The 26,940-nt window shown below is 39.8% G+C and overlaps 2 protein-coding genes across 16 annotated transcripts in view; one reads left to right on the top strand and one right to left on the bottom strand.

Annotated features, from left to right (window-relative positions):
- Positions 1–678: 678 nt before the first annotated feature.
- SLC25A32 (solute carrier family 25 member 32) lies at positions 679–23,606 on the bottom strand. 9 transcript variants are annotated; one of them, XM_085021947.1, is made up of 9 exons: positions 23,242–23,606; positions 22,544–22,844; positions 8,021–8,171; positions 6,931–7,070; positions 5,273–5,358; positions 3,996–4,156; positions 3,517–3,630; positions 2,937–3,082; positions 679–1,964 (listed from the first exon to the last, which is right to left on the bottom strand). In XM_085021947.1, exons 4-9 carry the CDS (start codon positions 6,942–6,944, stop codon positions 1,829–1,831), a joined length of 657 nt encoding a protein of 218 aa, XP_084878073.1. In that variant the 5' UTR covers positions 6,945–7,070; positions 8,021–8,171; positions 22,544–22,844; positions 23,242–23,606; the 3' UTR covers positions 679–1,828. The 9 variants fall into 9 exon arrangements, with proteins under 9 accessions (XP_084878073.1, XP_084878072.1, XP_084878076.1 ...); XM_085021946.1 differs by having other exon boundaries at positions 22,556–22,844; XM_085021950.1 differs by lacking the exon at positions 6,931–7,070.
- A 211-nt stretch (positions 23,607–23,817) lies between these two features.
- The window catches only part of DCAF13 (DDB1 and CUL4 associated factor 13), an 82,735-nt gene continuing 79,612 nt past the window's right edge, over positions 23,818–26,940 (top strand). For all 7 annotated transcript variants that reach the window (XR_014843533.1, XR_014843532.1, XR_014843530.1 and 4 more), the window contains exon 1: positions 23,818–23,989. Coding sequence is in view for 1 of the 7 variants with exons in the window: in XM_005662912.4 (XP_005662969.3) it covers positions 23,920–23,989 (70 nt within the window). In the remaining 6 variants the exon portion in view is untranslated. The remainder of the gene's footprint in view (positions 23,990–26,940) is intronic.

The following is a 26,940-nucleotide window of genomic DNA, read 5'->3' as shown; positions in this document are numbered from 1 at the left end:
TGTAAACTGTCAATAATGTCATCTAATGTATAGCCCTCTGTCTCAAAAAACTTCTATAACTGTGCCTTGACTTATAATGGGCAGAAAAGTTCTCAGAGCTTTGAGATACTTTTCCTGGGATCTAATCCTCAAATCTGGCTTGAATAAAACTTTCCATTTCTTACTTAGAGGTGTCAACAAATAATTTGCTGGCTTCCTCACTTAAGTCAAGTGTTTCAAATACTACCTCCTCAAAGAGACCTTTCCTGATCCCAACCATCCTCCCTAGCATAGCAACACTATTCCCAACCCTTTCAAGTTTTATTTATAGCATTTAATATCTGAAATTACATTATGCATATGTATGGTCTCTGTCAAACTAAAATGAATCCCAGGAGAGCAGAAACGTTGTCTGGCTCTTACTGCCACACTGTCAATGCTTGCTGAACATACATGGCACAGGGTGGGAAGAAGCACTGTAACTGCTGTGCAAGTGGAATGATTTCTCAAAACCGTTGTGAGGCTTGTAGGAATCTTCTTACATGTTCTTAATGTAGAACTATAGTTATTTGCAGCTCGTTTTTCCATATAGGTTTTCATGTGAATTACAGTATAATCCAGAAATGGGAAAAAAAAATAACATCGCATTTAATTTATAATCCTCTGCATATTACAAGAGATAGAGCAATTACAGTCAGGTCCTTAGCATTTCCTCTTTATTTTTAAAACAAAGCCATTTTTAAAATATAAAAAATAGACCTTTTTTCAAAGAACCATTTAACTATGGCTTTGAAAAACACAATATTTTATTTACAATAGTAGATGGTAGTGCAAAAAAGCATTTATAGATGTTCATGGTATATAAAAATAGTAGTATTTTGGCATCCTTTTGGGGCAGGCCTTTATAGAAATTTATAGTAATTCATAAAAGTAAAATCAATAATGGACTTCAGGTAATTTGTACTTAAACCTGACTTTGAGAAAGCAATGTAGATTGACCACTTATTTGGGACTTGGACCCACATATCTGGAAATTTGAAGTCAGGCATTAAAGCTTCTCATTTTCGAAGTTAACAAAAAAACATATCCCAAAACATTCCACTGTTTATATAAGGTGATCTATTAGAAACTCCAGTAAGTGATTTTAACCAAATAGGCTAATAAATAAGGGGTGACAGAGATGGATCCTAGTTCTGATTTTATAAATATAAAAGACACTGAATACCTATCCCAAACAGGTAATGAGATCCAGGGTTACATTTTAAATTATGAACAAGCCTCTAGAAAAAAAAAATTGATGGAATGACAACAAATGTCAGATACTTCTCAAATTAAGAGAAGCATATAATATCTCATTTCTCCAGTTAGTGCACTCAGATTGAATTAAAACTAAAGTACATTTACAGTGGATTTTATTCCCACCAAACTCTTCCTGATTCTGAAATCACTAAAGTTTAATTTATCCTTGAAACCACAATGACACCTTTTAAGAAGCCATTTTCTTGTTATTGCACAGAGGTGCCAATCCAGGCAAAGGAGTTCAGAAAAAGCAGCACATTCTTCTAATCCACTTAGCAAATGCTACAAATCAGCTTCTACCTGGACAATGAATGGAGAAAGTTTGTGAAACTCTCTACTTGGTGTCAGTTCTACTGTTGTGTTGCTAGAAGCCATCTTAGACAGAGGTAGCCCAGTCCCATACATACGGGGAAAGCAAAAGCAGAAGAAGGAGCAGTACTGTGACTTCTAGTGATCATGTTGCTGTGCAGTATTCGGAGTTTTTACTTCTCAAATACAAAGGAGCATGTTGCTACCTCGGGCAGATGACTGGAATTATCTTCTTTTCAGCTTACTTTTTCTTTTCTTTAAGGCCAAGTAAGAAATGTGAGACATTTTCATATACCACAAAAGTAATACAGCAGGCTGGAGTCACTCTAATCAGATTAGGGGCAATTCCTTTGTAAAATCCACTGATACCTTCTTTCCTATTGAGAGAAAATGATATATATATTTAATTTGTCACAGAACTAGGCTGAAGATACAGAAGCTGAACTGACAGGGCATGGAGCCAGCATTCAAACCTCACTGGGATTTCAGTCTGTGTTTTCAATGTCCTAAAGTAATGTAGTTGATGAGCCATTTATAGGGCTCACATTCCTTTTGTGGACTGAGGAAGAGAGCGCAGGGACACCTCAAAACCAAACTGAAAGGTGTGTTAATCACAACCATCTTTCTTCCTTTTTCTTCCTCAGCTATTCCCACAATACAGAGAAGTTCCTGGGCCAGGGATCAAATCCCAGCCAGAGCTGCTACCTACGTCAAAGGTTCAGCAATGCTGGATCCTTAATCCACTGCATTGGGCCATGAAGCAAACCAGCACTGCCACAGAGACAAGCTGGATCATTAACCCACTGTGCCATAACGGGAACTCCATCACCATCTTTCAAATGCCGTTAAATGTATGAATATGCAGGAGGATTAACCATAGGTATTAAACATCTCATAGCTTATATAAATGCTAGACAATGCTAAACACAGCATATACAAAAACAAAACTATTACGGTCTTGAAACTTTTGACTTGAGTTCTCCATAAATATCTACTGAATTGAACTGAATTTAAACATTGAAATATTATGCTCTGGCCTTTTAGAATTAAAAAGAAATAAGGGGATGTTTAATTTCACATACTAAAGAACAAGCATCTCTTCCATACCTGGAAACAAGTATTTACAAAATTTTTATCACTGTCAACCCAGATAGTCAAACTTTACAAATAGAGAAGTCAAGTCTCACAGTTCTCCATGCAGTAAATGGGGAATGGGTAAGAAGGGACGGACCATCAGCCATGTTGTGACTAGAGACACTGATCTCGGCTAAAAAACTAATGTTAACTAGATAGTTTAAGAATTGCAAGGTACCTGCTAAGAGCTATTCCGATAAACCGCATGCTCTTACCTCCACGTCTTTGTGATTACATCCAATACACCACTGTAAAACATGTGTTGATCCTGCAGACGAGCTCTTACAACTTGGTATGGGTATGTTGCTGCCACAGCGAATATTTTAGATAGTGCTGCAACAGATATATATTCTACTGTGTTCTAAAATGAAAAACATTTGTTTTTCTTTAGACATAATTTCTTTAAAAACATAGGAGTAAAAATTACACAGGAAAACAAACATTTAAATGGATTCATTAGTGAAAATACTGCCTCTCCTCTTTTTTTTTTCTGGCTCATACCCTGTGGCATGTGGAAGTGCCATGTGGATCAAACCCACACCACAGCGTGACAAGGCTGGATCCTCAACCTGCTGCACCACAAGGGAACTCCTGTTTCCCTTCTTAATGTAAGCTCTGTGCAATGGGGTTCTATTTTTAATATGTTTGTGTGATTCGCCTATAAAATACTGAATTATAAATGAGTGGCAGAGTCAGTACTCATCATCACAACAATACTACCAAAGTAAACGTGACAACATTCCCATCTATTAAATGCCCATAAAAGTAAATTTTTTTCTTGATGAATCATCTTACCAATTGTGCTTCTGGTAATCTATTGATATGCTGGTTGTACTTCAACTTCAACAATTCATATGTCATAAACTGAAGGGCACCGTGTGATGTTCCAAACAGCCCAGGAATAAAGCCCTAAAAAGAAATAATTAAAGGGGGAAAAAAAGGCTAAACTAAATAAATTCCCAAGGAACCACAGCTTTCAGAGAGGGGGCTAAGGAATGGATGACCTTGATGTGTGACTCAAGAGAAACGGTTCCTCAAAGTTTTAGATAGTCCTTCTCACACCCACCAGTGTTCACAATGATACTTCTTACAGAAATGAGGATGGACAGTTTAAAGTAAGATTTAATTATAGATTTCAGTTTTCATTAAATTGTTTCTTGCCTAAGTTTGGCTTCTTTTTAGGACTGACTACGAGTCATTCAGAACTCAGACAATGAAACCAAAGGAAATTACAACTGTGGGCGACTAAAAATATATACATAATAATTCATTACCTTATATAATCCACGCACACCTTCATACTTATATATTTTCACAAGTGCATCAAACATTCCTTTATACTGACGCTGTGAGGCAGTAACAACCCCTTCGTACTGTAACATAAGGCGAGTTTTTGTTACCCATAATGGGTTGGTAATGCAGAGGGTCATGGCTCCTGAAATCAGATTTAAATAATAGTGTTTAGCATACAGGTACTTTGTCATTTCTGATAATCTGAATTAGAAGAGTCCATTTATATAAAGGATGATGCGTTCATGGGCTGTACCTACACTAGTGAGATGTGCTCCCTGAGGCAGAGACCTAGGGTTTTTGGTGGTCTTAAAAAGTTCCCCAGTGGTTATTGAGAAGTAAATTAAAAAGGAGATGGAAACATGAAAATCTTCCCTTTGACATGTGAGGACAGCAATGATGTCCTGGCTCCTACACAAAGTGGCCTGGTGTAGAAAGTAGAAGTCCTGGGAAGCAGGCATTGATAAGGAGATATCAGACACTTAGGAGGCGGACACAGTACAAGTCAAAGGGGCTGAAGAGTAGGGGAAAAGGATCAGGAATCCAGCACCTCAATCATCTGTGAATGTGTGCACGTATATCCACCCCAACGTTATCAACATCTTCCTTCAACCCATTCAACGTTGAACCACTACACCTCAAAAATTAAATAGCCATGTCATATAAAAAGTACATTCTTACAGAAAGGGATGATTTTGTAACAAACAAAAACACAACCATCTGGTTACATTTCTCATTGCTGAGTTTCCAAGGAGTCCTTTAGTGAACAAATATTTATTGAGTCCTATTGTGAATTGGGTCTCTGCTAGTGGCTAAATATTCAAAATTGTATAAGATAATTCTTGCCTTAAAAAAATAGGAAACATTAAGAAACCAAAGTAGCAAGGTATCAAAGTAGGAGTTACAAAGACTCCTATTTTGTTTTTCTATCTGAATATCATACAGACATGAGTGAATTAAACAAAGCTACTAAATTGTTTAATTCAAAAACTGAAATCATTTTAGTGGAAGAAACACCATACCAAATCATCTTAAATTATTAGTGTCATAAATTTTCTAAATGTTGTAAGTAAAATTTTTGAAATCAATACAAAGTAATCTGTCAGAATACCTGCTTTCTAGGAAATTTCATATGATAACTGATGGGCATAGTTAGATGATCATATTTACACTCTGGGGTTCACAGGGGAAAAGGCAAATAAAATAACAAAAATGAAAATCAAGTTAGAAGTTGCTATTTCCATTTCATGCACTACCTTACCAGCTTCAGCAGCTGAGATGAGGTATTCTGCTGCCTCTAACTGTTCAGCTCTTCCTTCTGTCTTGTATGATTTGATGGCATTGTAACTAAAAAAATGAAACATGATCAAGTGGATCATAAATATTTGAATGGATGTCATAAAGCCATAAATTCTGTTTTAAAGTGTGCAATACTCTCAAAGTAGACGTCAACACACAATGAAACTACAAAACAAGATCTTTTTCAAATAATGGATTGACTGGAAATAGTTTAAGACTATACCACCTTTCCCCCAAATGTATGAGCTGGGCAATACATATGGAAAATATTTTAATCACATGCTCAACCACTAATAAAAACTTCAAACAGGAAAACTGGAAGGGGGAGGTTATAGTGGAGGTGTGGCAATTGGGCAGATGAAAAAAGGGCAGCTAACAAATATACACTGATTATCTATGTTCAGGTACTATGGTTGGCTTTTCTTAAAGGCTGTATCCAGGTCATAAGGAAGATCCCAGACGAGGGATTGAAAAGAAGCTGCAGCTGCAACATTGCCAGATCCTTTAATTCACTGGGCTAGGCAGAGGAACAGGGGATCAGACCCACACCTCCACAGCAACCAGAGCCACTGCAGTCAAGTTCCTAACTCACTGAGACACTGCAGGCACCCCTGTGGTTGGCAATTCTGATACATAAAACATACCACAGATCCCCCTAAGAGATTAACAAGGAACATAGTGGCACACAAGAAATTGAAAAACAAGGTAACACAGTATAAAAGATCCCAGAAAGCTTTAAGTAGGAGGCATCACTGAACTGAGTATGGAGACAGGTGAAGTTTCAATAGGGAAACACAAACAGAAGCAAAAGTTACAGGGGTGGGTGGAGATGGGAATAAGATGGCAGAATAGAAGGACTGGAACACAACTTCTCTCCAAAAAACAACAAAATTCACAACTAAAGCCTGAGCAGTCTTCAACCAAATGGACCAGAAACCTTAAAAAAGATATCCTACTCCAGAAGACAAAGAGGAGGCCACATCAAGAGGTAGGAGGGGTGACTGCGTGATATAAACAACCCCATATGTCCTGGGTGGGAAGACCCACAGACTGGAAACTAACAAGTTCACAGAGACTCACCAACAGGAGTGATAGTTCTGAGCCCTGCATCAAACTCCCACGTGTGGGGATCTGGCACTGGGAGAGAGAGCCACTGGAGCATCTGGCATTGAATGCCAGTGTGGCTTGTGTGCAGGAGCTCCACGGGTATGGGGGAAATGGAGACCCCATTCTTAAAAGGCACACACAGACTTTCACATGCACTGGGTCCCAGGGCAAAGCAACGTCTCCATAGGAATCTGGGTCAAACCTGACTCCAGTTCTTAGAGGACATACTGGGAAAACAGGGGTGAATGTGGCTGTTGTGAAGGAAGGTCATTGGAAGCAAAGGTCTCAGAATATTCAGAAGTGTGCCCTTCTCTGGAGGTGGCCATTTTGGGAAAAACTGGCCCCACCAGTCAGTGCCGAGAAGCCCCAGGGCAAACAACGATCCAGGTGGCATCACAGCCTCACCCTTCAGTAAACAGGTTGCCTAAAGACGCCCCAGGCACACAGCTGCCTCTAATCCCAGCCAGAGACAAAACCCCACCCCCCAGAGGGATTAGAATCAGCTCCACCTACCAGTGGACAGGCATCAGCCCCTCCCATCAGGAAGCCCACAGCAAGCCCCCCATACCGACTTCAGCCACAAGGGGGGCAGACACCAGAAGTAAGCGAGGCTACAACTCTACTGTCTGCAAAAAGGAGACCACACCAAAAACCTACAAAAATGAAAAGACAGAGAACTATAACTCAGATGAGAGAGAAAGAAAAAACCCCCAAAAAATCAGCTAAGTGATGAGGAGATTCTCAGCCTCCAGGATAAAGACTTTTTTTTTTTTTTTTTTTTAATATTTTTTTTTTAATTTTCCCACTGTACAGCCAGGGGGTCAGGTTATCCTTACATGTATACATTACAATTACATTTCTTCCCCCACCCTTTCTTCTGTTGCAACATGAGTATCTAGACATAGAGGATAAAGACTTTAGACTGTGGATGCTGAAGATGATGCAAGACATTGGAAATAAACTGGAGGCAAAGGTGGATAACTTACAGGAAACACTGAGCAAAGAGATACAAGATATAAAACTTAAACAAGAGATGCAAAATACAATAACTAAAATAAAAAATTCACTAGAAGCAGCTAACAGCAGAATACAGGAGGCAGAAGAACGAATAAGCGAGGTGGAGGACAGATTAGTAGAAATTATGAATTTTCTAGGGCCGCTCCCATGGCGTATGGAGGTTCCTAGGCTAGGGGTATAATTGGAGCTATAGCCACCAGCCTACACCAGAACCACAGCAATGCAGGATCCGAGCCGCATCTACGACCTACACCACAGCTCACGGCAACGCCAGATCCTTAACCCACTGAGTGAGGCCAGAGATTGAACCCGCAACCTCATAGTTCCTAGTCGGATTTGTTAACCAGTGAGCCACGATGGGAACTCCTCTCCATCTCATTCTTTTACCTTATTCCTACTAAAAACTTTTCCAAACCAAATGCCTCTGATTACAGCTTACAAAGGAGACTAATAAGCTGTTTTACTCTGACCATTCCAATTCAGAAAAACTGATAAGACTCATATTGCTTCATCAACTGATTTTTTAAAAAATGATTAAAAACAATTGATTTTATTCACCACTGTAAAATCTCCCATATCTACTCACAAGAAAAAGTAGAGTCCCCAGGATAAACCTGCACCCCACACATTTGGAGTCACTCCTTGGTAAAGTCCCCGTAGTCCATCAAGTTTCCAAATGGTAGTCAAGCAATGCAAAATTCCTTTATACTTCGGTCTCAGTTCCAATCCATCACTCACTGCAATAAAGGATACAAAGAGTTAGTTGAGAGCAAAGTTCTAGCTCTGAATTATATTAAATGTATAGGCATCACACAGTCCATCATATAAAGGAGGTAAATTCAGAAGAAAAAACTTTTTTGATAGAATAAATATTTTTCCATGATTTAATAATTTTAAGGTTAATACACTCATGAGTTTATCCATGTTTTAAGTGCTTAGCATGCCCACAATAAAAACATGGATAAAGATGTGAGGAGTGGGGAAAAAAAAAAAAAAAGAGTTCCCGTAGTTGAGCAGTGGAAATGAATCCGACTAGGAAACATGAGGTTGTAGATTCAATCCCTGGCCTCACTCAGTGGGTTAAGGATCCCGTGTTGCTGTGAGCTGTGGTGTAGGTCGCAGATGTGGCTCGGATCCCACGTTGCTATGGTTCTGGTGTAGGCTGGTGGCTATAGCTCCGATTAGACCCCTAGCATGGGAACCTCCATATGTCACGGATGATGCCCTAAAAAGACAAAAAAAAAAAAAAAAAAAAAAAAGGAATGACAAGAAAAAAGGCAGAGAATGAATAAAGTTTTTCTGGAAATTCTCTTCCCATCATTCCCACCAACACACACACACCCCCAAATCAGAATAGAAAGTAACAATGTATCCTTTCCATTCATTCGTTTCTGATTCTCAAAAGTTCTAAATTAACATGACAAGGTAAAGGAAAAACTAAGTGATACTATGTGGATTCTGTGTTTCTTAAATAAGGAATATTCAAATCTGTTTTGGAAACTTAAAAGATAATAGTGTTGTTAACTTGTATTTTATGAAAGATTCCAAACAAAAGATTGAAAAAATTTTATAGTATAAATATATCTAATACACAAAAAGTTTTCAGAACTCAATAAAAAAATGACAAAACAGTCCCCCAAAATTATGGGCAAACTACATAAACTGTCCATTCACAGAAAATTACATATAGTTAAATGGAACAGAATAGGGTATCAGAAACACACACACACACACACACACACACACACACACACACACTCAGTTATGGTCAATTAATCCATGAGAAAGGAGGCAAGAACATACAATAGAGAAAAGACAGTCTCTGCAATAAGTGGTGCTGGGAAAACGGGACAGCTACATGTAAAATAATGAAATTAGAACACTCTCTAACACATACATAAAAATAAAATGAAAATGGATTGAAGACCTAAATTTAAGACCAGATATTATAAAACTCTTACAGGGAAACACAGGCAGACCACTCTTTGACATAAATAGCAGTATATCTTTTTGAATCCACAGAGCAGCCCTAGGGGAAAAAATTAAATTTTTATTTTTGCTATCCTTCACCCAAGAATATTTTCAGATACTTTATATCTGCAACTAAAATACACTAATTTAAAAATCTCTTCCATGTAATAATTATTAAACCAGCATACAATCATTAAAAATGACTTTTTAAAAAAGGAAAACATATGCTGCAGAAATTTTACAAAATAGAGAAAGGAATAAATAAAATAAAAATCACCCACAATACCACCACTCTGATATTACTACTCTTACTGTGGTATATTTATTTCCTCCCTTTCTTTTTTTTCTATGAATCAAAGTGTCAGTTCACTATCTTTAGACCAGACCTTTTTGCTGGCTTCAGATCTACATAGACAAATGCAAGGAACAAAAGTTAGAGTTTGAATATATCCAAAAAATGTAAAAAAAAATAAAATGTTTTTTATGGCCACACCCATACGAAAGTTGCCAGGCCAAGGGTTGAATCCAAGCTGCAGCTGTAGCAATGCCAGATCCTTTAACCCACTGTGCCAAGCTGGGGATCGAACCTTGCCTCCACAACAACCTGAGCCACTGCAGTTGGATTCTTAACCCACTGTGCCACAGCGGGAATTCCTGAATATATCCAAAATTCTAGTTTTCCCCATTCCTTTTGAAGCTGCTCTTATTCTGCTGTTCTGTTGGCTCAATAAACAACACTACCATCTACACAGACGGTCAAGTCAAAAATCTGGGACCATCCACCAATACTCCTCTCTTCACAACCTCTTATCAGTTAAGAAATCTTGTTGATTCTATGTCACAAGTCTCTCCTGGACCTTTCCATGTCTCTCAATTTGCACTGCCATCACCCTAATTCAGGACACCATTTCTCACTAGCAACAGAATTTAAATTAGCCTTATCTCAAGTTCTGCTGCCCCGCCCCCATTAGTTGCACTGTAGGTTAATCTTGCTCTAACAATATTTCAACAAATCACTAACCTACCTAAAACTATTCTACATCTCAAACGATAAAGAACATATTTCTGAACAGAGTTCATTAAGACTCTCCAGCATTCTCTTCTGCTGCAAGTCCCAGTCTCCTCTCTAGTCTCTCCCTGTATTCAAGGATGCTGCCTTAGGAAACTACTGCAGAGCTCCCGGCTCACCTCTGAGGTCTACACTTCAAAATGTTTGATGAAAATTGCTAGAATGATTGATAACTTTCAGTTCTCATACAATCTCTGCTCTTAAAACTTTAGCACAGATAATTCTGTCAGCCATGAACATTCTCTTCTCACCTATCCCTTCACACAGAGACTTCTGAGTCATCTTTCAGGTCTCAGTTTAACAATTATTTCCTTTGGGGATCCTTTCTTAGCCTCTAGATCAGGTCAAGTTTCTCTGCTCCCATGACATACCATACTTTTTCTTTTAGGGCCACACCTGCGGCATATGAAGTTCCCAGGCTGGGGGGTGGGGGGGTGGAATTGGAGCTGTAGCCCTGTCCTACACCACAGCAATGCCAGATCAAAGCCACATCTGTAATCTACACTGCTGCTTGTGGTGACACCAGATCCTTAACTCAGTGAGCAAGGCCAGGGATGGAACCCACAGCCTCATGGATACTAGTTGGGTTCTTAACCCAATGAGCCACAATGGGAATTCTCCCATACTTTCTTTACCATAATTAAACACTCTTTTTCTCTCTTTTTAAAATAAGTCACTCTTCATTGCAATTATTAAGGTTTTTTGCTTGCTTGTTTTTGTTTTTGCTTTTTAGGGCTGCACCCGTGGCATATGGAAGTTCCCGAGCTAGGGGCTGAAATGGAGCTGCAGATACCAGCCTATACCACAGCAACACAGGATCTAAGCTGCATCTGTGGCCTACACCACAGCTCAAGGAAATGCCAGAACCCCAATCCCGCTGAGCAAGGCCAGGGATCGAACCCATATCCTCATGGATACTAGTTGGATTCGTTTCAGCTTCACCATAACGGGAACTCCTAAGGGTTTTTTGTTGTTGTTCAATTATCCTGGTTTCCCAGTAGAAATATGCTCTTAGAGGGCAAAAACTACTACTTCTTTGGACTGCAATTATTTCTACTCCTATCACACAGCGTTGTACCTTGTAGACTCTCAATATATGTGTTTTTAATTAACGTATCCTGAATATCTTATTTACTTCCCAAATCCAGTGTCCACCCCCTCTACCATGTTCTGCCCCAGAAGCCTGATCTTGCCTTCTAGCTTCTAGTTGAGTTGGGCTAGTGGGGCGCCCTGGCAGATCAGAGGGATGGAAGAGAGTGGAGACAGGTACTTATCTTCCAGGGGTTGCCTTGGCCAGGCTGCAATCCTCTCAAGGTCACAGCTCCTCTCAAGGTGGCTCTCTCTCAAAGACTTTCCCCTTGTCCTTTGGCCCTTCAGGTGACAACAGTCCAAACTGTTTCTAGCCTCAGAATACTACATTATTCCTTGTGGTTTTCCTATAATCTGCTTCACATCTTTATGTGTTTATTAAAGTATAGTTGATTTACATGTTGTGCCAATTTCTTCTGTACAGCAAAGTGACACAGTCATACACACACACACACACACACACACACATATACATTCCCTTACATTATCTTCCATCATAGTCTATTCCAAGAGACTGGATGTAGTTCCCTGTGCTATAAAGTAGGACCTCATTGCTTATCCTTTCAAAGTGTAATAGTTAGCATCTACTAACTCCAAACTCCCAGTCCATCCCACTCCCTCTCCCTGGCAACTACAAGTGTGTTCTCTATGTCTGAGTCTGTTTCTATTTTGTAGGTAGGTTTATCTGTACCATATTTTAGATTTTACATATGTGATGTCATATATGGTACTTGTCTTTCTCTTTCTAACTTCGCTTAGTATGAGACTCTCTAGTTGCATCCACATTGCTGTGAATGGCATTATTTCATTCTTTTTTATGGCTGAGTAGCATTCTATTGTGTATATGTACCATATCTTCTTTTTTAATTTTTAAAAACTTTTTTTTATTACTCAATGAATTTATCACACCTGTAGTTGTACAATAAATATGTACCATATCTTCTTAATATATTCACCTGTCAATAGACATTTAGGTTGTTTCCATGTCTTGGCTACTGTGAATAGTGCAACAACAAACATAAGGGTGCATTAATCTCTTTGAATTGTAGTTTTGTCTGGATATATGCTCACATCTTTGTAAACAGCCCTTTTAAGCCCCAGAACTATCCTATTTTGAATGTGTCTTCTGTTTCCTACAGGGAAATGGAAAAAAAGAGAATGCCAAATTTATAACCTAGATTATATTTTTATAAAATTGGTATACTGTCAAATAAGATTTCCTAAAGATTCAAAAAAAATTGCCAAAAACTTCCAAAAATAAGATTTAAACAGTGACATGATGATTTTGCCTCTCAGAGATATCCCATTATTTGTGCAATCATTCCTCTAATTGACATGTGAACCGTTTTTTTTTTCCTCTCTGCTATTATTATTATTTTTTTGTCTTTTTAGGGCCGCATCTATGGTATATGGAGGTTCCCAGGCTAGGGGTCGAATTGGAGCTGTAGCTGCCAGCCTACACCACAGCCACAGCAACACAGAATTCGAGCCATGTCTGTGACCTATACTGCAGCTCACAGCAGTACCAGATCCTTAATTCACTGAGCGAGATGAGGGATTGAACCTGCGTCTTCATGGGTACTAGTCAGATTCGTTTCTGCTGAGCCATAACAGGACCTCCTCCTTCTGTTATTATTAAAAGGTCTCCAAAGGAAATTCTGTTCAAAATTTGTACAAATTCATATATCCTTAGAAAGAGAATTAGAAGTGGTGGTCAAAGGATATAAATGTAAGCAGTTTCAAACACGGTGAAACTCCTCCCCCACCCCCGAAAGTTCATACAAATTACAGTCCACTAGGTATATTCAGGCATGCCCAGTTCACTGTCCCCTTGTGACTAGTTTACTGTGCATACTGCAGCCTGGCAAAGAAGAACCATGGACTGTTTACCCATGCCAGGCAAAGGAGGAAAAATCAATTTCTTTCATCATTAACCTGATAATGTTACACCATCAAATAAGATTAAAGTACACTAGGCTTTACTAGAGTCCTGGATTTGAATATAACTTCCCTAATTAGCTACTTGGTCTTTTTTTCCTGAGCTTCAGCATCCTCTTTACAAGTGGGAATAAGGAGTTCCCTGGTGGCTCAGTGGGTTAAGGACTCAGCATTGTCACTGCTGTGGTTCAGGTTCTATCCCTGTTCCAGGAACTTCTGCATGCCACCAGCATGCCCCCCCACCCCCCAAAAAAAGCAGGGATAAATATTACCTACCTCACAGGTTGTTGTGAGATTTATAAATTAAAGATTTAAAAGCAAGTAGCAGAGTGACTGGCTCTCAAGAAATGTTTTGGTGTGTGCTTTATCATCTTTCTGATGCTTTGGGTTTTCTGTCTCTCATTGTCCTGTACAAACATATTCTAAGTAAATTTTTCTTTCAACAATAAGCTCACAACACAAGTTCTCTCTTAAACAAAAACACCTTTTTTTTTTTTTGCTTTTGCTTTTTAGGGCCACACCCGAGGCATATGGAGGTTCCCAGGCTAGGGGTCGAATCGGAGCTACAGCTGCTGGCCTACACCACAGCCACAGCAACTCAGGATCCAAGCCACATCTACGACCGATTCCACAGCTCATGGCAACGCTGGATCCTTAACCCACTGAGCAAGGCCAGGGATCGAACTTGCAACCTCATGTTTCCTAGTCAGATTCGTTTCTGCTGTGTCACGACGGGAACTCCATCTTTGCTTTCTATAGTTATGAACCAATGACTTTGTTGTGAAAAGTTGCTTAATCCCAGAAGTATAGAGTATGAGATATCTCTAATAAGCAACAACATTTTGTACCCTATACTTCCTTAATACTATAATCTTACCTACTTTATCATATAGTTAGGATCAAATCTTTAATTTTTTTTTTTTTCTCTTTTTGGCTGCCATTACAGCATGTGGAAGTTCCCAGGCCAGGGACTGAACCCATGCTGCAGTTGTGGCAATGCCGGATACTTAACCTGCTGTACCACATGGGAACTTCCTCAAATCTTTAATTTTGAAAAAATATTTGTTTGTTCACAGATAATTATTTATTAAAAAAAAGAAAAATTTATTGACTGTTATTGCCAGGCAAAGAGAGAATATAAACCTAAGAAGGACACAAATCCTGATCCTAAGATACACTCTTCAAGGCAAAAAGGACCAGGAATTTCATTGCAAAGTCATAAGCACCATGGTAAATGTTACGAAGTGCTAAGGGAATACAGAGGAAACATGAACACTATGTATAGGAGGAAGTGGGAAGACGCAGGAGGGTGTCATGGAAAGTCAGAGGGCAGATGCTAGGGTACAGCCTTGAGGACTGCTTGGAAACTTGTCTTTGGGAAAAACGAAAAGAGTTTATCTCTAGACAAGTGGAAGAGCTGTACAAATACAAGAAGTGTCACAGCACCCGGCACTGTTTGGGACAACCCTGGAGACATGGTGTAGCTGAAGTGTATGGCTGGTACAGGGAAAGGATGGTAGAAAATCAGCCTATTTACAGGCTTATTTAGAAGGGCAAGGGCCTGGTTAAGGACTGAATTGTGTGCTCCCCCTAATTCATATGTTGAAGCCCTAAACTTTTATGAGAGTGTATTCGGAAACTGGGCCTTTAAGAAAGGAGGTAATCAAGATTAAGCCGGGTCACCTACATTCACAGCAGCACTGCTCACAATAGCTAAGACATGGAAACAACCTAACTGTCCACTGTCAGATGAATGGATTAAGAAGATCTGGTCCAGATGGCTTCACAGGTGAATTCTATCAAACATATAAAGAGGAATTGGTGCCCATCCTCCTTAAACTCTTTCAAAAGGTTGAAGAAGAAGGAATACTTCCAAAGACATTCTATGAGGCCACCATCACCCTAATTTCAAAACCAGACAGAGATACCACCAAAAAAGAAAACTACCGCCCAATATCATTGATGAATATAGATGCAAAAATTCTCAACAAAATCTTAGCCAACCGAATCCAACAACATATCAAAAAAATTATACACCATGACCAGGTAGGGTTCATCCCAGGTTCACAAGGATGGTTCAAAATACGCAAATCAATCAACATCATACACCACATTAATAAAAAAAAAAGTCAAAAATCATATGATCATCTCAATAGACGCAGAAAAAGCATTTGACAAAGTCCAACATCCATTCATGATCAAGACCCTCGCCAAAGTGGGTAGAGAGGGAACATTCCTGAATATAATCAAAGCCATTTATGATAAACCCACAGCAAATATAATACTCAATGGGGAAAAACTGAAAGCCTTCTCACTCAAATCTGGAACAAGACAGGGATGCCCACTCTCACCACTGTTATTCAACATCGTTTTGGAAGTCCTAGCCACAGCAATTAGACAAACAAAAGAAATCAAAGGCATCCATATAGGAAGAGAAGAGATCAAACTGTCACTGTATGCAGATGACATGATTCTATACCTAGAAAACCCTAAGGACTCAACCCCAAAACTCCTTGAACTGATTAATAAATTCAGCAAAGTGGCAGGATATAAGATTAACATTCAGAAGTCAGTCGCATTTCTGTATACCAGCAATGAAACATTAGAAAAGGAATACAAAAATACAATACCTTTTAAAATTGTACCTCACAAAATCAAATACCTCGGAATACACCTGACCAAGGAGGTAAAGGACCTATATGCTGAGAACTATAAAACTTTAATCAAAGACATCAAAGACGATGTAAAGAAATGGAAAGATATTCCATGTTCCTGGATTGGAAAAATCAATATTGTAAAAATGGCCATACTACCCAAAGCAATCTACAGATTCAATGCAATCCCTAGCAAATTACCCATGACATTTTTCACAGAACTAGAACAAACAATCCAAACATTTATATGGAACAACAAAAGACCCAGAATCGCCAAAGCAATCCTGAGAAACAAAAACCAAGCAGGAGGCATAACTCTCCCAGACTTCAAGAAATACTACAAAGCCACAGTCATCAAAACAGTGTGGTACTGGTATCAAAACAGACAGACAGACCAATGGAACAGAATAGAGAATCCGGAAATAAACCCTGACACCTATGGTCAATTAATCTTTGACAAGGGAGCCAAGAACATAAAATGGGAAAAGGAAAGTCTATTCAGCAAGCATTGCTGGGAAACCTGGACAGCTGCATGCAAAGCAATGAAACTAGAACACACCCTCACACCATGCACAAAAATAAACTCAAAATGGCTGAAAGACTTAAATATATGACAGGACACCATCAAACTCCTAGAAGAAAACATAGGCAAAACACTCTCTGACATCAACATCATGAATATTTTCTCAGGTCAGTCTCCCAAAGCAATAGAAATTAGAGCAAAAATAAACCCATGGGACCTCATCAAACTGAAAAGCTTTTGCACAGCAAAGGAAACCCAAAAGAAAACAGAAAGACAACTTTCAGAATGGGAGAAAATAGTTTCAAATGATGCAACTGACAAGGGCTTAATCTCTAGAATATATACGCAACTTACACAACCCAACAGCAAAAAAGCCAATCAATCAATGGAAAAATGGGCAAAAGACCTGAATAGACATTTCTCCAAAGAAGATATACAGATGGCCAGCAAACATATGAAAAAATGCTCAACATCACTGATTATAAGAGAAATGCAAATCAAAACTACCATGAGATACCACCTCACACCAGTCAGAATGGCCATCATTAATAAATCCACAAATAACAAGTGCTGGAGGGGCTGTGGAGAAAAGGGAACCCTCCTGCACTGTTGGTGGGAATGTAAACTGGTACAGCCACTATGGAGAACAGTTTGGAGATACCTTAGAAATCTATACGTAGAACTTCCATATGACCCCGCAATCCCACTCTTGGGCATCTAGCTGGACAAAACTCTGCTTAAAAGAGACACATGCACCCGCATGTTCATTGCAGCACTATTCACAATAGCCAGGACATGGAAACAACCCAAATGTCCATCGACAGATGATTGGATTTGGAAGATGTGGTATATATACACGATGGAATACTACTCAGCCATAAAAAAGGATGACATAATGCCATTTGCAGCAACATGGATGGAACTAGAGAATCTCATACTGAGTGAAATGAGCCAGAAAGACAAAGACAAATACCATATGATATCACTTATAACTGGAATCTAATATCCAGCACAAATGAACATCTCCTCAGAAAAGAAAATCATGGACTTGGAGAAAAGACTTGTGGCTGCCTGATGGGAAGGGGAGGGAGTGATCGGGAGCTTGGGCTTATCAGACACAACTTAGAATAGATTTACAAGGAGATCCTGCTGAATAGCATTGAGAACTTTGTCTAGATACTCATGTTGCAACAGAACAAAGGGTGGGGAAAAAATGTAATTGTAATGTACACATGTAAGGATAACTTGATCCCCTTGCTGTACAGTGGGAAAAAAAATAAATAAAAAGTCAAAAAAAAAAAAAAAAAGATCTGGTTCATATACACAATGCAATCCTATTTAGCCAAAAAAAGAATGAAATAATGCCATTCCAGCAACATGGATGCAACTGGAGATGATCATACTAGTAAGTCAAGACAGTGAAAGACAAACACCCTATGATATAACTTATATGTGGAATCTAATATATGGCACAAATGAACCTATCTACAAAACAGAAACAGACTCACAGACAGACTTGTGGTTGACAAGGGGGAGGGAGTAGGAGTTTGGGGCTGGTATATGCAAATTATTACATTTAGAATGGATAAACGACAAGGTCCTACTGTATAGCACTGGGAACTATATCCAATCTCCTGGGCTAGACCATGATGGAAAATAACAAAAAAAGAACGTATATATAATAAGTGTATGTATACATATATGTAATAAGTGTATGGCCAAGTCACTCTGCTGTAAAAATTGGCATAAGACTGTAAATCAGCTATACTTTAATAAGAAATTTTAAAAATGTTTAACATAAAAAAAGATTAAATGGGATCATAAGTGTGGGGCCCATAGGTCATAGGAGAACACAGCCAGAAGGTAGTCATTTGTAAGCCAAGGTTTTACCACAAAACCAACCCTGCTAGCCCCTTGATCCTGGACTTGAGCCCCCAGAACTATGAGAAAATTTCTCTTGTTCAAGCCACCCTATCTGTGATATTTTGTTATGGTAGCCTTAGCAGACTAAGACTAAATTGCAAAGGTTCTTGGAAATCACAAGAGAATTTGGTTATGGTCTCAAAGTCCCTTATTTCTCAAACTTGGGTTCAAATGTGCCTAAGATCATCAAGTATGTGTTTAGAAAGGAGACCCTGATAGCCTAGGGGGAATGCATGTGAAGGTGGCAAAACTGTAAGCAAGGAAACAAGTTAAGAGACCACGGCGAAGTTACTGAGATGAAGAGGATCTGAACTAAGGCCTCCCTAATTTCAAATTAAAGTTGCTATATAAATAAAGTGAATATTTTTGGCCTAAATAGCTTCATAATGGTTTTAAAAATACTTGCCACTGAAGAATTAGCATGTACATCTAAGTACCTCCTGCGTAACTGTTACGAAGGCCTCTGATAGTACTAAAAAGATGCCAACAGACACTACTGGAAGATAGAAAAGTTTGGTGTGCAGGAGGGAGCCAAGAAGGGATACTAATTTTACTACCCAATTACAACCTCGTTCATTTGCTGGGCATGAGTTTTACTCTTCTTTCCTGTCACACTGAAGAGCCGATCCCTCTTAATAAAACCAATCCTCTCTACCTGTATTCTGTGTTAGCATTTTTATTTTTTAATTTAAAAAATTTAAATTAGAGCATAGTTGATTTACTATTCTGTTAGCATTTTAAAACCTGCAGATGGGTGAAGAAATTGAGGAGATCATTAAAAGACAAAAAAACCACAAAAAACCAACAGACTTGAAGAGAAGACAATATAAATGACATCACAAGTAGTAAGGGTAAGTATTGCTATATGAAACTTGTTTCAGTAACGTGTGTATGTGTCCTCATGCTAGAGAGCAAAAGTGAAGTTTATTTCCTACTGAGGGTTGTGGTCAAACAAGTTTGAGACTGCTCTAGATTCTGTTCGACTAGAACCCCTGAGAAAACTCACTTATCTTCCTGTCTCCATCTCCAATCTCTTTCTCACTTTTAGTTTTTTTCCCATCAAAATGTAATCACTCAAGAATCTCCTGGAGTGTCTCCTCTCAGATCCCAGTGCCTCCTAGTCAGTTAAGCTTCTGGAAGAGATAACTAACATCTCAGAAGAGATTTTCTCACCTCCTCTGCTTCTTAATCCACTGCAAGTGCTTTAAAGATTACCTCCAGGTGCATGTTTCTATTCCTCTCTAACCCTTGGGCAGCACCTGACATTGTTCACCTCCTAAAACACATTTCCTCAAGCTGGTTTCACTCTCTCCTGATTCTCCTCCTCTTTGGCCACTAAATTTTCTTTGCAGCCTCCTTTTCTTCTGCCCATCCTTTAAAGGCTGACTTTTGGTCAATCTTTCCACTCAACAGGGGTAGTCTCTTAATCACTAAGTAGCTTCAATTCCTACCCCTGTGCTATGGTTTCTACATCTCTAGTTCTCATCTCATTCCTAATATCCATTCGAGGTTTCCAGTTTCACGTGGTATAAAAGATGTGCCAAGCTGGAAACATAACCCAACTACCTACTTACAGTTTCAAACTAACAGCACATGCTATGGAATCAGACTTCCTAGGTTTGAAAACCAATTCCAACACTTACTGTGTGACCTTGAGTAAGTTACTAGAGTACTCTGTGTCTGAGTTTTTCTCACCCATGAAATGAGAAAAATAACAGATCCTAACTCTAAAAATTACAGAGAACTGACTTAATCCATAGGATGCCTAAAGCACATAGCAAGCATTCAGTAAATATTAGTTTATTTATGCTACTGTGTCTTGAAATACCATACACATACAAAACTTGAAGTGTGCTATTCTTCCATATAAGGCAGCTCCCTTTCCCCTTTTGGCAGTTCTCTAAATACCTTAAGTCCCTCCCACCCCCAAGTTAAACTAGTTCTTCCAGCTACTTTTCGCAAGAAGTGATTTCTAATGTTTCAACTATTTTGGACACCTCTCAGTTTCAATTTGCACCTGAACTCAATGAAATAGTGCATGTTTGGTTTAATGGTCAAGACTAATACCCCATCACTCATCGCTTGGTATTTTAATTTTTTTAGAAGAGCTTCACTGTATTAAATCGTGAAAACTATGGCATTAATGCTGGTGGCCAATTCACTATTCTGATTTCACTTATTCATCTTCCTAAATTTTCTTCTTTTCTATTACCATCTCTCAGCCATACTATGGGCTTGTTATTACAAAGTCCTGTTTCAATTCCTAGGTCTTTAATTTTGTCCTCCCATACTATCTTAATTGCCTTATCTGTCACCTATGCCCTACTTCTCTCCTAATGTGCTCTCCAGTTCATCACAATTACCAAGAATTCCCTTTTCTCAGGTACAGTCTACTTCACAACACTTAAACTCACCAAGCCAATGCTATTCCTTAATCATTACCTCAAGCATCACCTCTTCTGCTCCTACATAAAATGCTGCAGAAGAGAACTACCAAGTCATACAGGCCTGCACCTGCAGCCAAGTTCAGAATTCTTTTCTTCATGTATCAGGAATTCCTAGGGCTACTGGAGTAAGTAGTTAAGTGTCAGAGGGTACTGGAGTTAAACTGCCTGGATTCAAATCCCAGATCTATTACTTACAAATTTGTGACTTGAGCAAGTTAGTCAACTTCAATTATCCTCATTTCTATAACAGGAATAATAAATTCACAAGGTTGTTGAGAGCAGTAAATGATACAATGGAAGTATAGTTCTTAGTTCACTGCCCTTGCTGCAATTAAAGGCAAAATGACTGTTCTTGTTATCATAATTATTTGTGTGTGCATCGAAAATTCCATGGGCATTATATGCCTTTGTGGATTTTCTTCTAGGGAGAACATTCCATAATTGTCACAGATTTTCAATGGCTTCTTGCCTCTTTTTTTTTTAAGGCTGCACCCACAGCATATGGAGGTTCCCAGGCTAGGGTTGAAACGGAGCTACAGCTGCCCGCCTACGCCACAGCCACAGCAACACCAGATCCAAGCTGTGTCTGCAACCTACACCACAGCTAACAATAACACCGGATCCTTAACCCACTGAGCAAGGCCAGGGATCGAATGCGCAATCTCATGGTTCCTAGTTAGATTTGTTTCTGCTGTGCCACAAAGGGAACTCCTTGCCTCCTCTTCAACTGTTCAATTTTTAGTCCTTCTCTGGGGAACCTCAAAATCTAATGTAACTTTTACAGGTATAGATATATATGGCCACCACAAATCCATAATTTTCTTAACAGACTACCTCTACTTATATTTTGGAATTTTTATTTATTCTATTTTGCCCTTGATTTTATGTTGTTAATTCCTTTTTATTTGACTAATTTCAAGTCTACAATTAGAACACAAGTTCCTGGAGGGCAAGAGCACTCTACAAACAGTAAAAGAACAATATACACCAGGTGAACAGAATTAACTAAACCCTAAGATAAACCACTTCTGCAGATCTAATTCTCAAGGCAGAGCTTAACTTGTAGTAATTACAGAACTGAAATGCCAGAAAATAGTTTCCAAATAAAGTTATCAAAGACCTTCTTTGAAGCTGTATTTTCCAGAATTTAATGTTATGTTTAACTTGTAAAGTACTTTGTTAATTTCAATATATTTAATTCACTTAAGGCAATGCACTTAATTCAATAAAGCAAAGTAAAAAACAGTAGTATTTGGGTTCCTCACAGGACCTCGTATCACACTAAAAATGCCAAAAACAAACTTTCAAGAACTTTCTATTCCCAATTCCATTCCTAACTATCTGCTAAGGATTACTCTAAACACTTGGATTTTCCTCTCAGCCCAGAGGCCAAACACTTGGTTATCCTAAAGTTTCAAAGTACAGGTTTCCCCAGCTATTCGAAAGGGTGAAAACTTTAATAAGTCAAAATTGCATAAAGCAAAGAAGCAATTACCTTAGCACGCACCTTGCTAATGGATGCACAAACTAAATCCAAATAAAGCACAGATGCTCAAAGACACACTCCAAAGCTATGGCGGCTTGATGCTGAGATGCCAAGTGTAGTTCTCAGGAGAGGAGCTGGTGGTGCCACTTGTGCTGCCAGCGGTGCATGCTGCCTCTACGAGGGCTTGTTGCACAACAAACGCTCAACGCTATTTTCGCTTTTCCCTTTCTTTCTGTAATGGCCAAAATCCTCTTCGGGTTTCTTTCGGATTTTTGAATTAGCGGAACACAGGTACTCATGTAAGCCTTTCCTAAAAGCGAGATAGTGTAAAGCGAACTTTCGAAAAGCGGGGGACACCTGTACCTTCAAGGGTGAATGCGAGGGTTAAGCCCTAAAATAGGATGAACTCTCTCTTATTTCATAAATTTGGCCCACGTTATACTCCAGTGAGGACTTTTCTCAGGCTTTTATGCCCATACTCCTCATTCCTTAGTGTTGAGGAAAGGGGATGACGGCAGTCAAACCCCTTTACCAGACTTCCCTTCCTCAAATGTGGCTCCCGGTGGGCCCGGACAGAAGCATCTTCTTCAACGCCTGCCTCGCCTGTAGTACGTAAGAGGCAGGGGAGGGCAAGGTCTCATTCTGCGTCTTTACCACTCATTCGGGGTGACAGCAAGGAGAAGCTCAGAGTCTGAGCTGTCTCTTACCGGCAAAGCGGATCTTCACAAGGTCGAGTGGGTGCAGCGCGAGGTTGGAAAGGACCCCACCACTCACGCCCGCTACCAGATTCTCGTACCGGACGTGGCGGAATATCGAGCTCCACGCCGACGACGCGGACGCCGTCTGGCCCTGGCCCGACATATGCTCAGGGCCCGCTGATGCCGCGGAACTGGGACGAGGTACAGTGGCCGCCACCGTGGCGACGGTCGCCGCGCTGAAGCAGGAACCGCGGGGCACGAGACCACTTCCGAGACCCCCGCGTGGAGTCAGACACCGTGGCACCGAAGCCAAGCCCAGAGACCCAGCCGCAAGGGTTTATGCGAGACGGTCGCAGCCACACGCCGGAGAGCGCGAAGAGGGCGGGGCACCTCAGCCAAAACCCCGCCCTGCCTCGCCTGGGGGGACTGGCGGCGCACGCCGCTGGGCGTGGAAGCGAGAACGCAGTTGAAGCACCGCCCCTCGCCAACCTTTGTCCGCAAAACTATGGAGCGCCCGGGGGGGGGGGGGCCAGCTGAGCGGCCGGGTTTCCGCTCTGTGGAAGTCACATGACAGGAAGTAGTTGAGAAGAAGCGGAAGTGGCATGTGTTGACTGGGGTAGCCCGTCAGGCAGCCGCCACAGGGGTCGGGAGAGAAAGGCGCGCGGTATCGCAAGGATTAGCAGCAAAATGAAGGTGAAGATGCTGAGCCGGAACCCGGACAACTATGTCCGCGAAACTAAATTGGACTTACAGAGAGGTGAGACAAGTTAGTTGGGAGTTTGCCAACCTTGGCTTCTACTGAATAAGGCTAGGGGGAGACTGGTGTTCCAATGTTCTTCTTTCCCCGCTCTTCTTTCGCCAAAGCACTTTGTTTAGATAAATCTGGTACTGGATAGCAGAAAACTTGTCTTCAAGTCCTTTTCCTAACAACTTTCTCTAGTGGTAAGTGGGAAGGTTAGTTATATGGCGAAATACGTCTGCTTCCCTCCTTCCAAGCCGCTGCTGTCTTGATTTTTCTCAGGTTCATGTTGAAGAAAAGTGGAATTTGAGTGAGCCAAACTCAGGAATGAAGGATTTAACAGTTAAGCAGACTTCTTTAAACCTTTTCTGTTACTCTCTGAACCTTTTCTGGTGCTCTAACTTTTGGCCATTTTATTACTTAAAATTACGTACTTCTGGATGTGAGAAGAAAGGGGAAACTTAAAGCTATCCGCTTTCTCCTAAGAACGCTTGTGGAGAAGTTTGATGGGGGAAATGGCTAAAATGAAATTAGTGAGTTTTATTTATCCATCCTTGTCTGTTTCCGCATTAACATGCTGACTGCTTATGAATTACAGCTGATATCTAAATGACAAGGGACCTAAATGACAACGTGTGAACGGACTCTTCCAAAGTGAAGAGTAACAGGTGCAAAGTCTTTAAGGCACGAATCAACTTAAGGCAAGAGAAGGGCCATGTCTTCAAAGTTTGAGTAATGGGTAAGCTGTAGAAAGTGAGGCTAGAACAATATTTCACCATTAGAGAGGTTATCAGCATATATATTATGAGCAATGTTAAGTAAATATATGATCTCTGCTCACAGGATATTTACAGGCTAAGTAACAAAACAGTAATATTGGAGCTTCTGTTGTGGCTCAGTGGGTTAAGAACCTGATATAGTGTCTATGGGGATGCAGGTTCAATCCCTGGCCTTGCTCAGTGGGTTAAGGATTTTACGTTGTGGCAAGCTGTGGTGTAGGATGCAGATGTGGCTCAGAGCCAGTGTTGCTGTTGCATAGGTCTGCAGCTGTAGCCCCAATTCAACCCCTAGTGCAGGCACTTCCAGCATACATAAACATATGCCATGAGCTTGTTAGCTATGGTATCCTCGGTGCTTGTGCCATATGGCAGGTGTTCCACATCTATTTATTGGAATGTTTATTGTTCACTGAATATGTAAATTTAGAGATGGGCATGATGGTGGCAATTTGAAAAACTTTATAGAAGATAGGAGATTTAAGCTGAATGTTCTTAAAGGATGCATAAAGTTTAGATAGTGCGAAAGTCAGAATACATTCTTGGTGGAAGAAATGGCTTCTGGAAGGAATCAAGACAGGAAAGTTCAAGGAGGTTTCAGATGGCAATGAATAAACCAGTTTGGCTAGAGCTGAGTTTCAGAAGGTATTTGAAGATAATGAAATAGGTTTGAATCAGGATGTGGAAGACCGGAAAGGAGCTTTCATTCCATTGATCAGCAGTCTCTAAAATGGATGTACTGTTACTCATTGTGGGGTGGAAAAAAACATTAGTCTAATTTGTATTTCTTGTCCTAAAAACAAATCAATCTTTTTTACCTAGTACTTGTATTGACACTGACGTCTTCATTTGAGCTAATGTTGAATTGTCACTTGCTATATGTGGTACACTACGTGTCCTAAGAAAAGACTAGAGGATTGCCATAGGTGTTCTTCTGCCTTCAGAATATTGCAGCATATTACAGATTACATTTATAGGGGAATTATATTATTGTAAATATAGAATCTTTTTTTTCGCCTTTTAGGGCCGCATTTGCAGCATATGGAGGTTCCCAGGCTAGGGATTGAGTTGGAGCTACACATGCTGGCCTACACCACAGCCACAGCAATGCAGGATCCGAGCCATGTCTGCGACCTACACCACAGCTCACGGCAATGCCAGATCCTTAACCCACTGAGCAAGGCCAGGGATGGAACTCCCAATGTCATGGTTCCTAGTCGGATTTGTTTCCACTGCACCACAACGGGAACTCCAAAAATATAGAATCATAATAATTACTTGTGGAGTGATAGGGAGACCCAAGAAAATCTTTTTTTTTTGCAAAGTTTTTTTTTTTTTTTTGTTATATTATGGCAAAGCTCTTAGAAGTTGTACAACATAATGATGAGTTAAGCATTTTCTTCGATTTGCAGAACTTTTCTGTGGTTCTGAATACTAAAGGAATTTTAAGTTATTAAAAAAAAATAGGCGTTCCTGTTGTGGCTCAGCAGGAACAAATCTGACTAGCATCCGGAGGATGTGGGTTTGATCCCTGGCCTTGCTCAGTGGGGTTAGAATCTGGCCTGGCTGTTGCTGTGGCATAGGCCAGTGGCTACAGCTTCAATTTGACCTCTAGCCTGGGAACCTCCATATGCTGCGGGTGCGGCCCTAAAAAGACACTAGATAGATAGATATAGATAAAACCTACTTCAAAGTTCATTTTAATGACTAATGATGAGTAAAAAAGTGATTACTTTTCACAAAATCTTGTGCAATGGAGAGATCTTTTAGAAATGATATATTTGGAAGTCTTTCCATTTAAAAAATTTTGTGCTGAAAATGATGAAAGTGTCATCTGTAAAAATTCATTTTGTGTACATGGAAAAATGGCAAACGGAATTATCTACTTCGTTGATTTTTTAACAGTTAACGTTATTAAAATGCCAGTTAGTTGTAGGAACATCTGTTGATATCAGAGAAGATGGAAATTTTCAAGACCTACTTCAGAAATAACCTTTGCAAAACCTGTGGATGGGACTGAGAATTAAACACACTGAATACACATAGCCAGCTATGGATGTCTTCTCTTTGGACCTGCTTGTCTTTGTGAAGTACATACAGTCTTCATGTTAACTAAACCAGTTCTGCTCTTTGACAGTTTCATAGTGACTGAGGCTACATGTTAACACAAAACTGGGCAAAGGAAGGGTTCTG

This window comes from Sus scrofa, chromosome 4 (genome assembly GCF_054392235.1).
Source record: "Sus scrofa isolate SSC_HxYL_T2T_F1_AM1 chromosome 4, Sscrofa_HxYL_maternal_Yorkshire_Landrace_v2.0, whole genome shotgun sequence".
In the NCBI taxonomy this organism is placed as follows: domain Eukaryota; kingdom Metazoa; phylum Chordata; class Mammalia; order Artiodactyla; family Suidae; genus Sus; species Sus scrofa.
The sequence above is the reverse complement of the archived record's forward strand: the minus strand, read 5'-3'. Positions and strand labels throughout refer to the sequence as shown.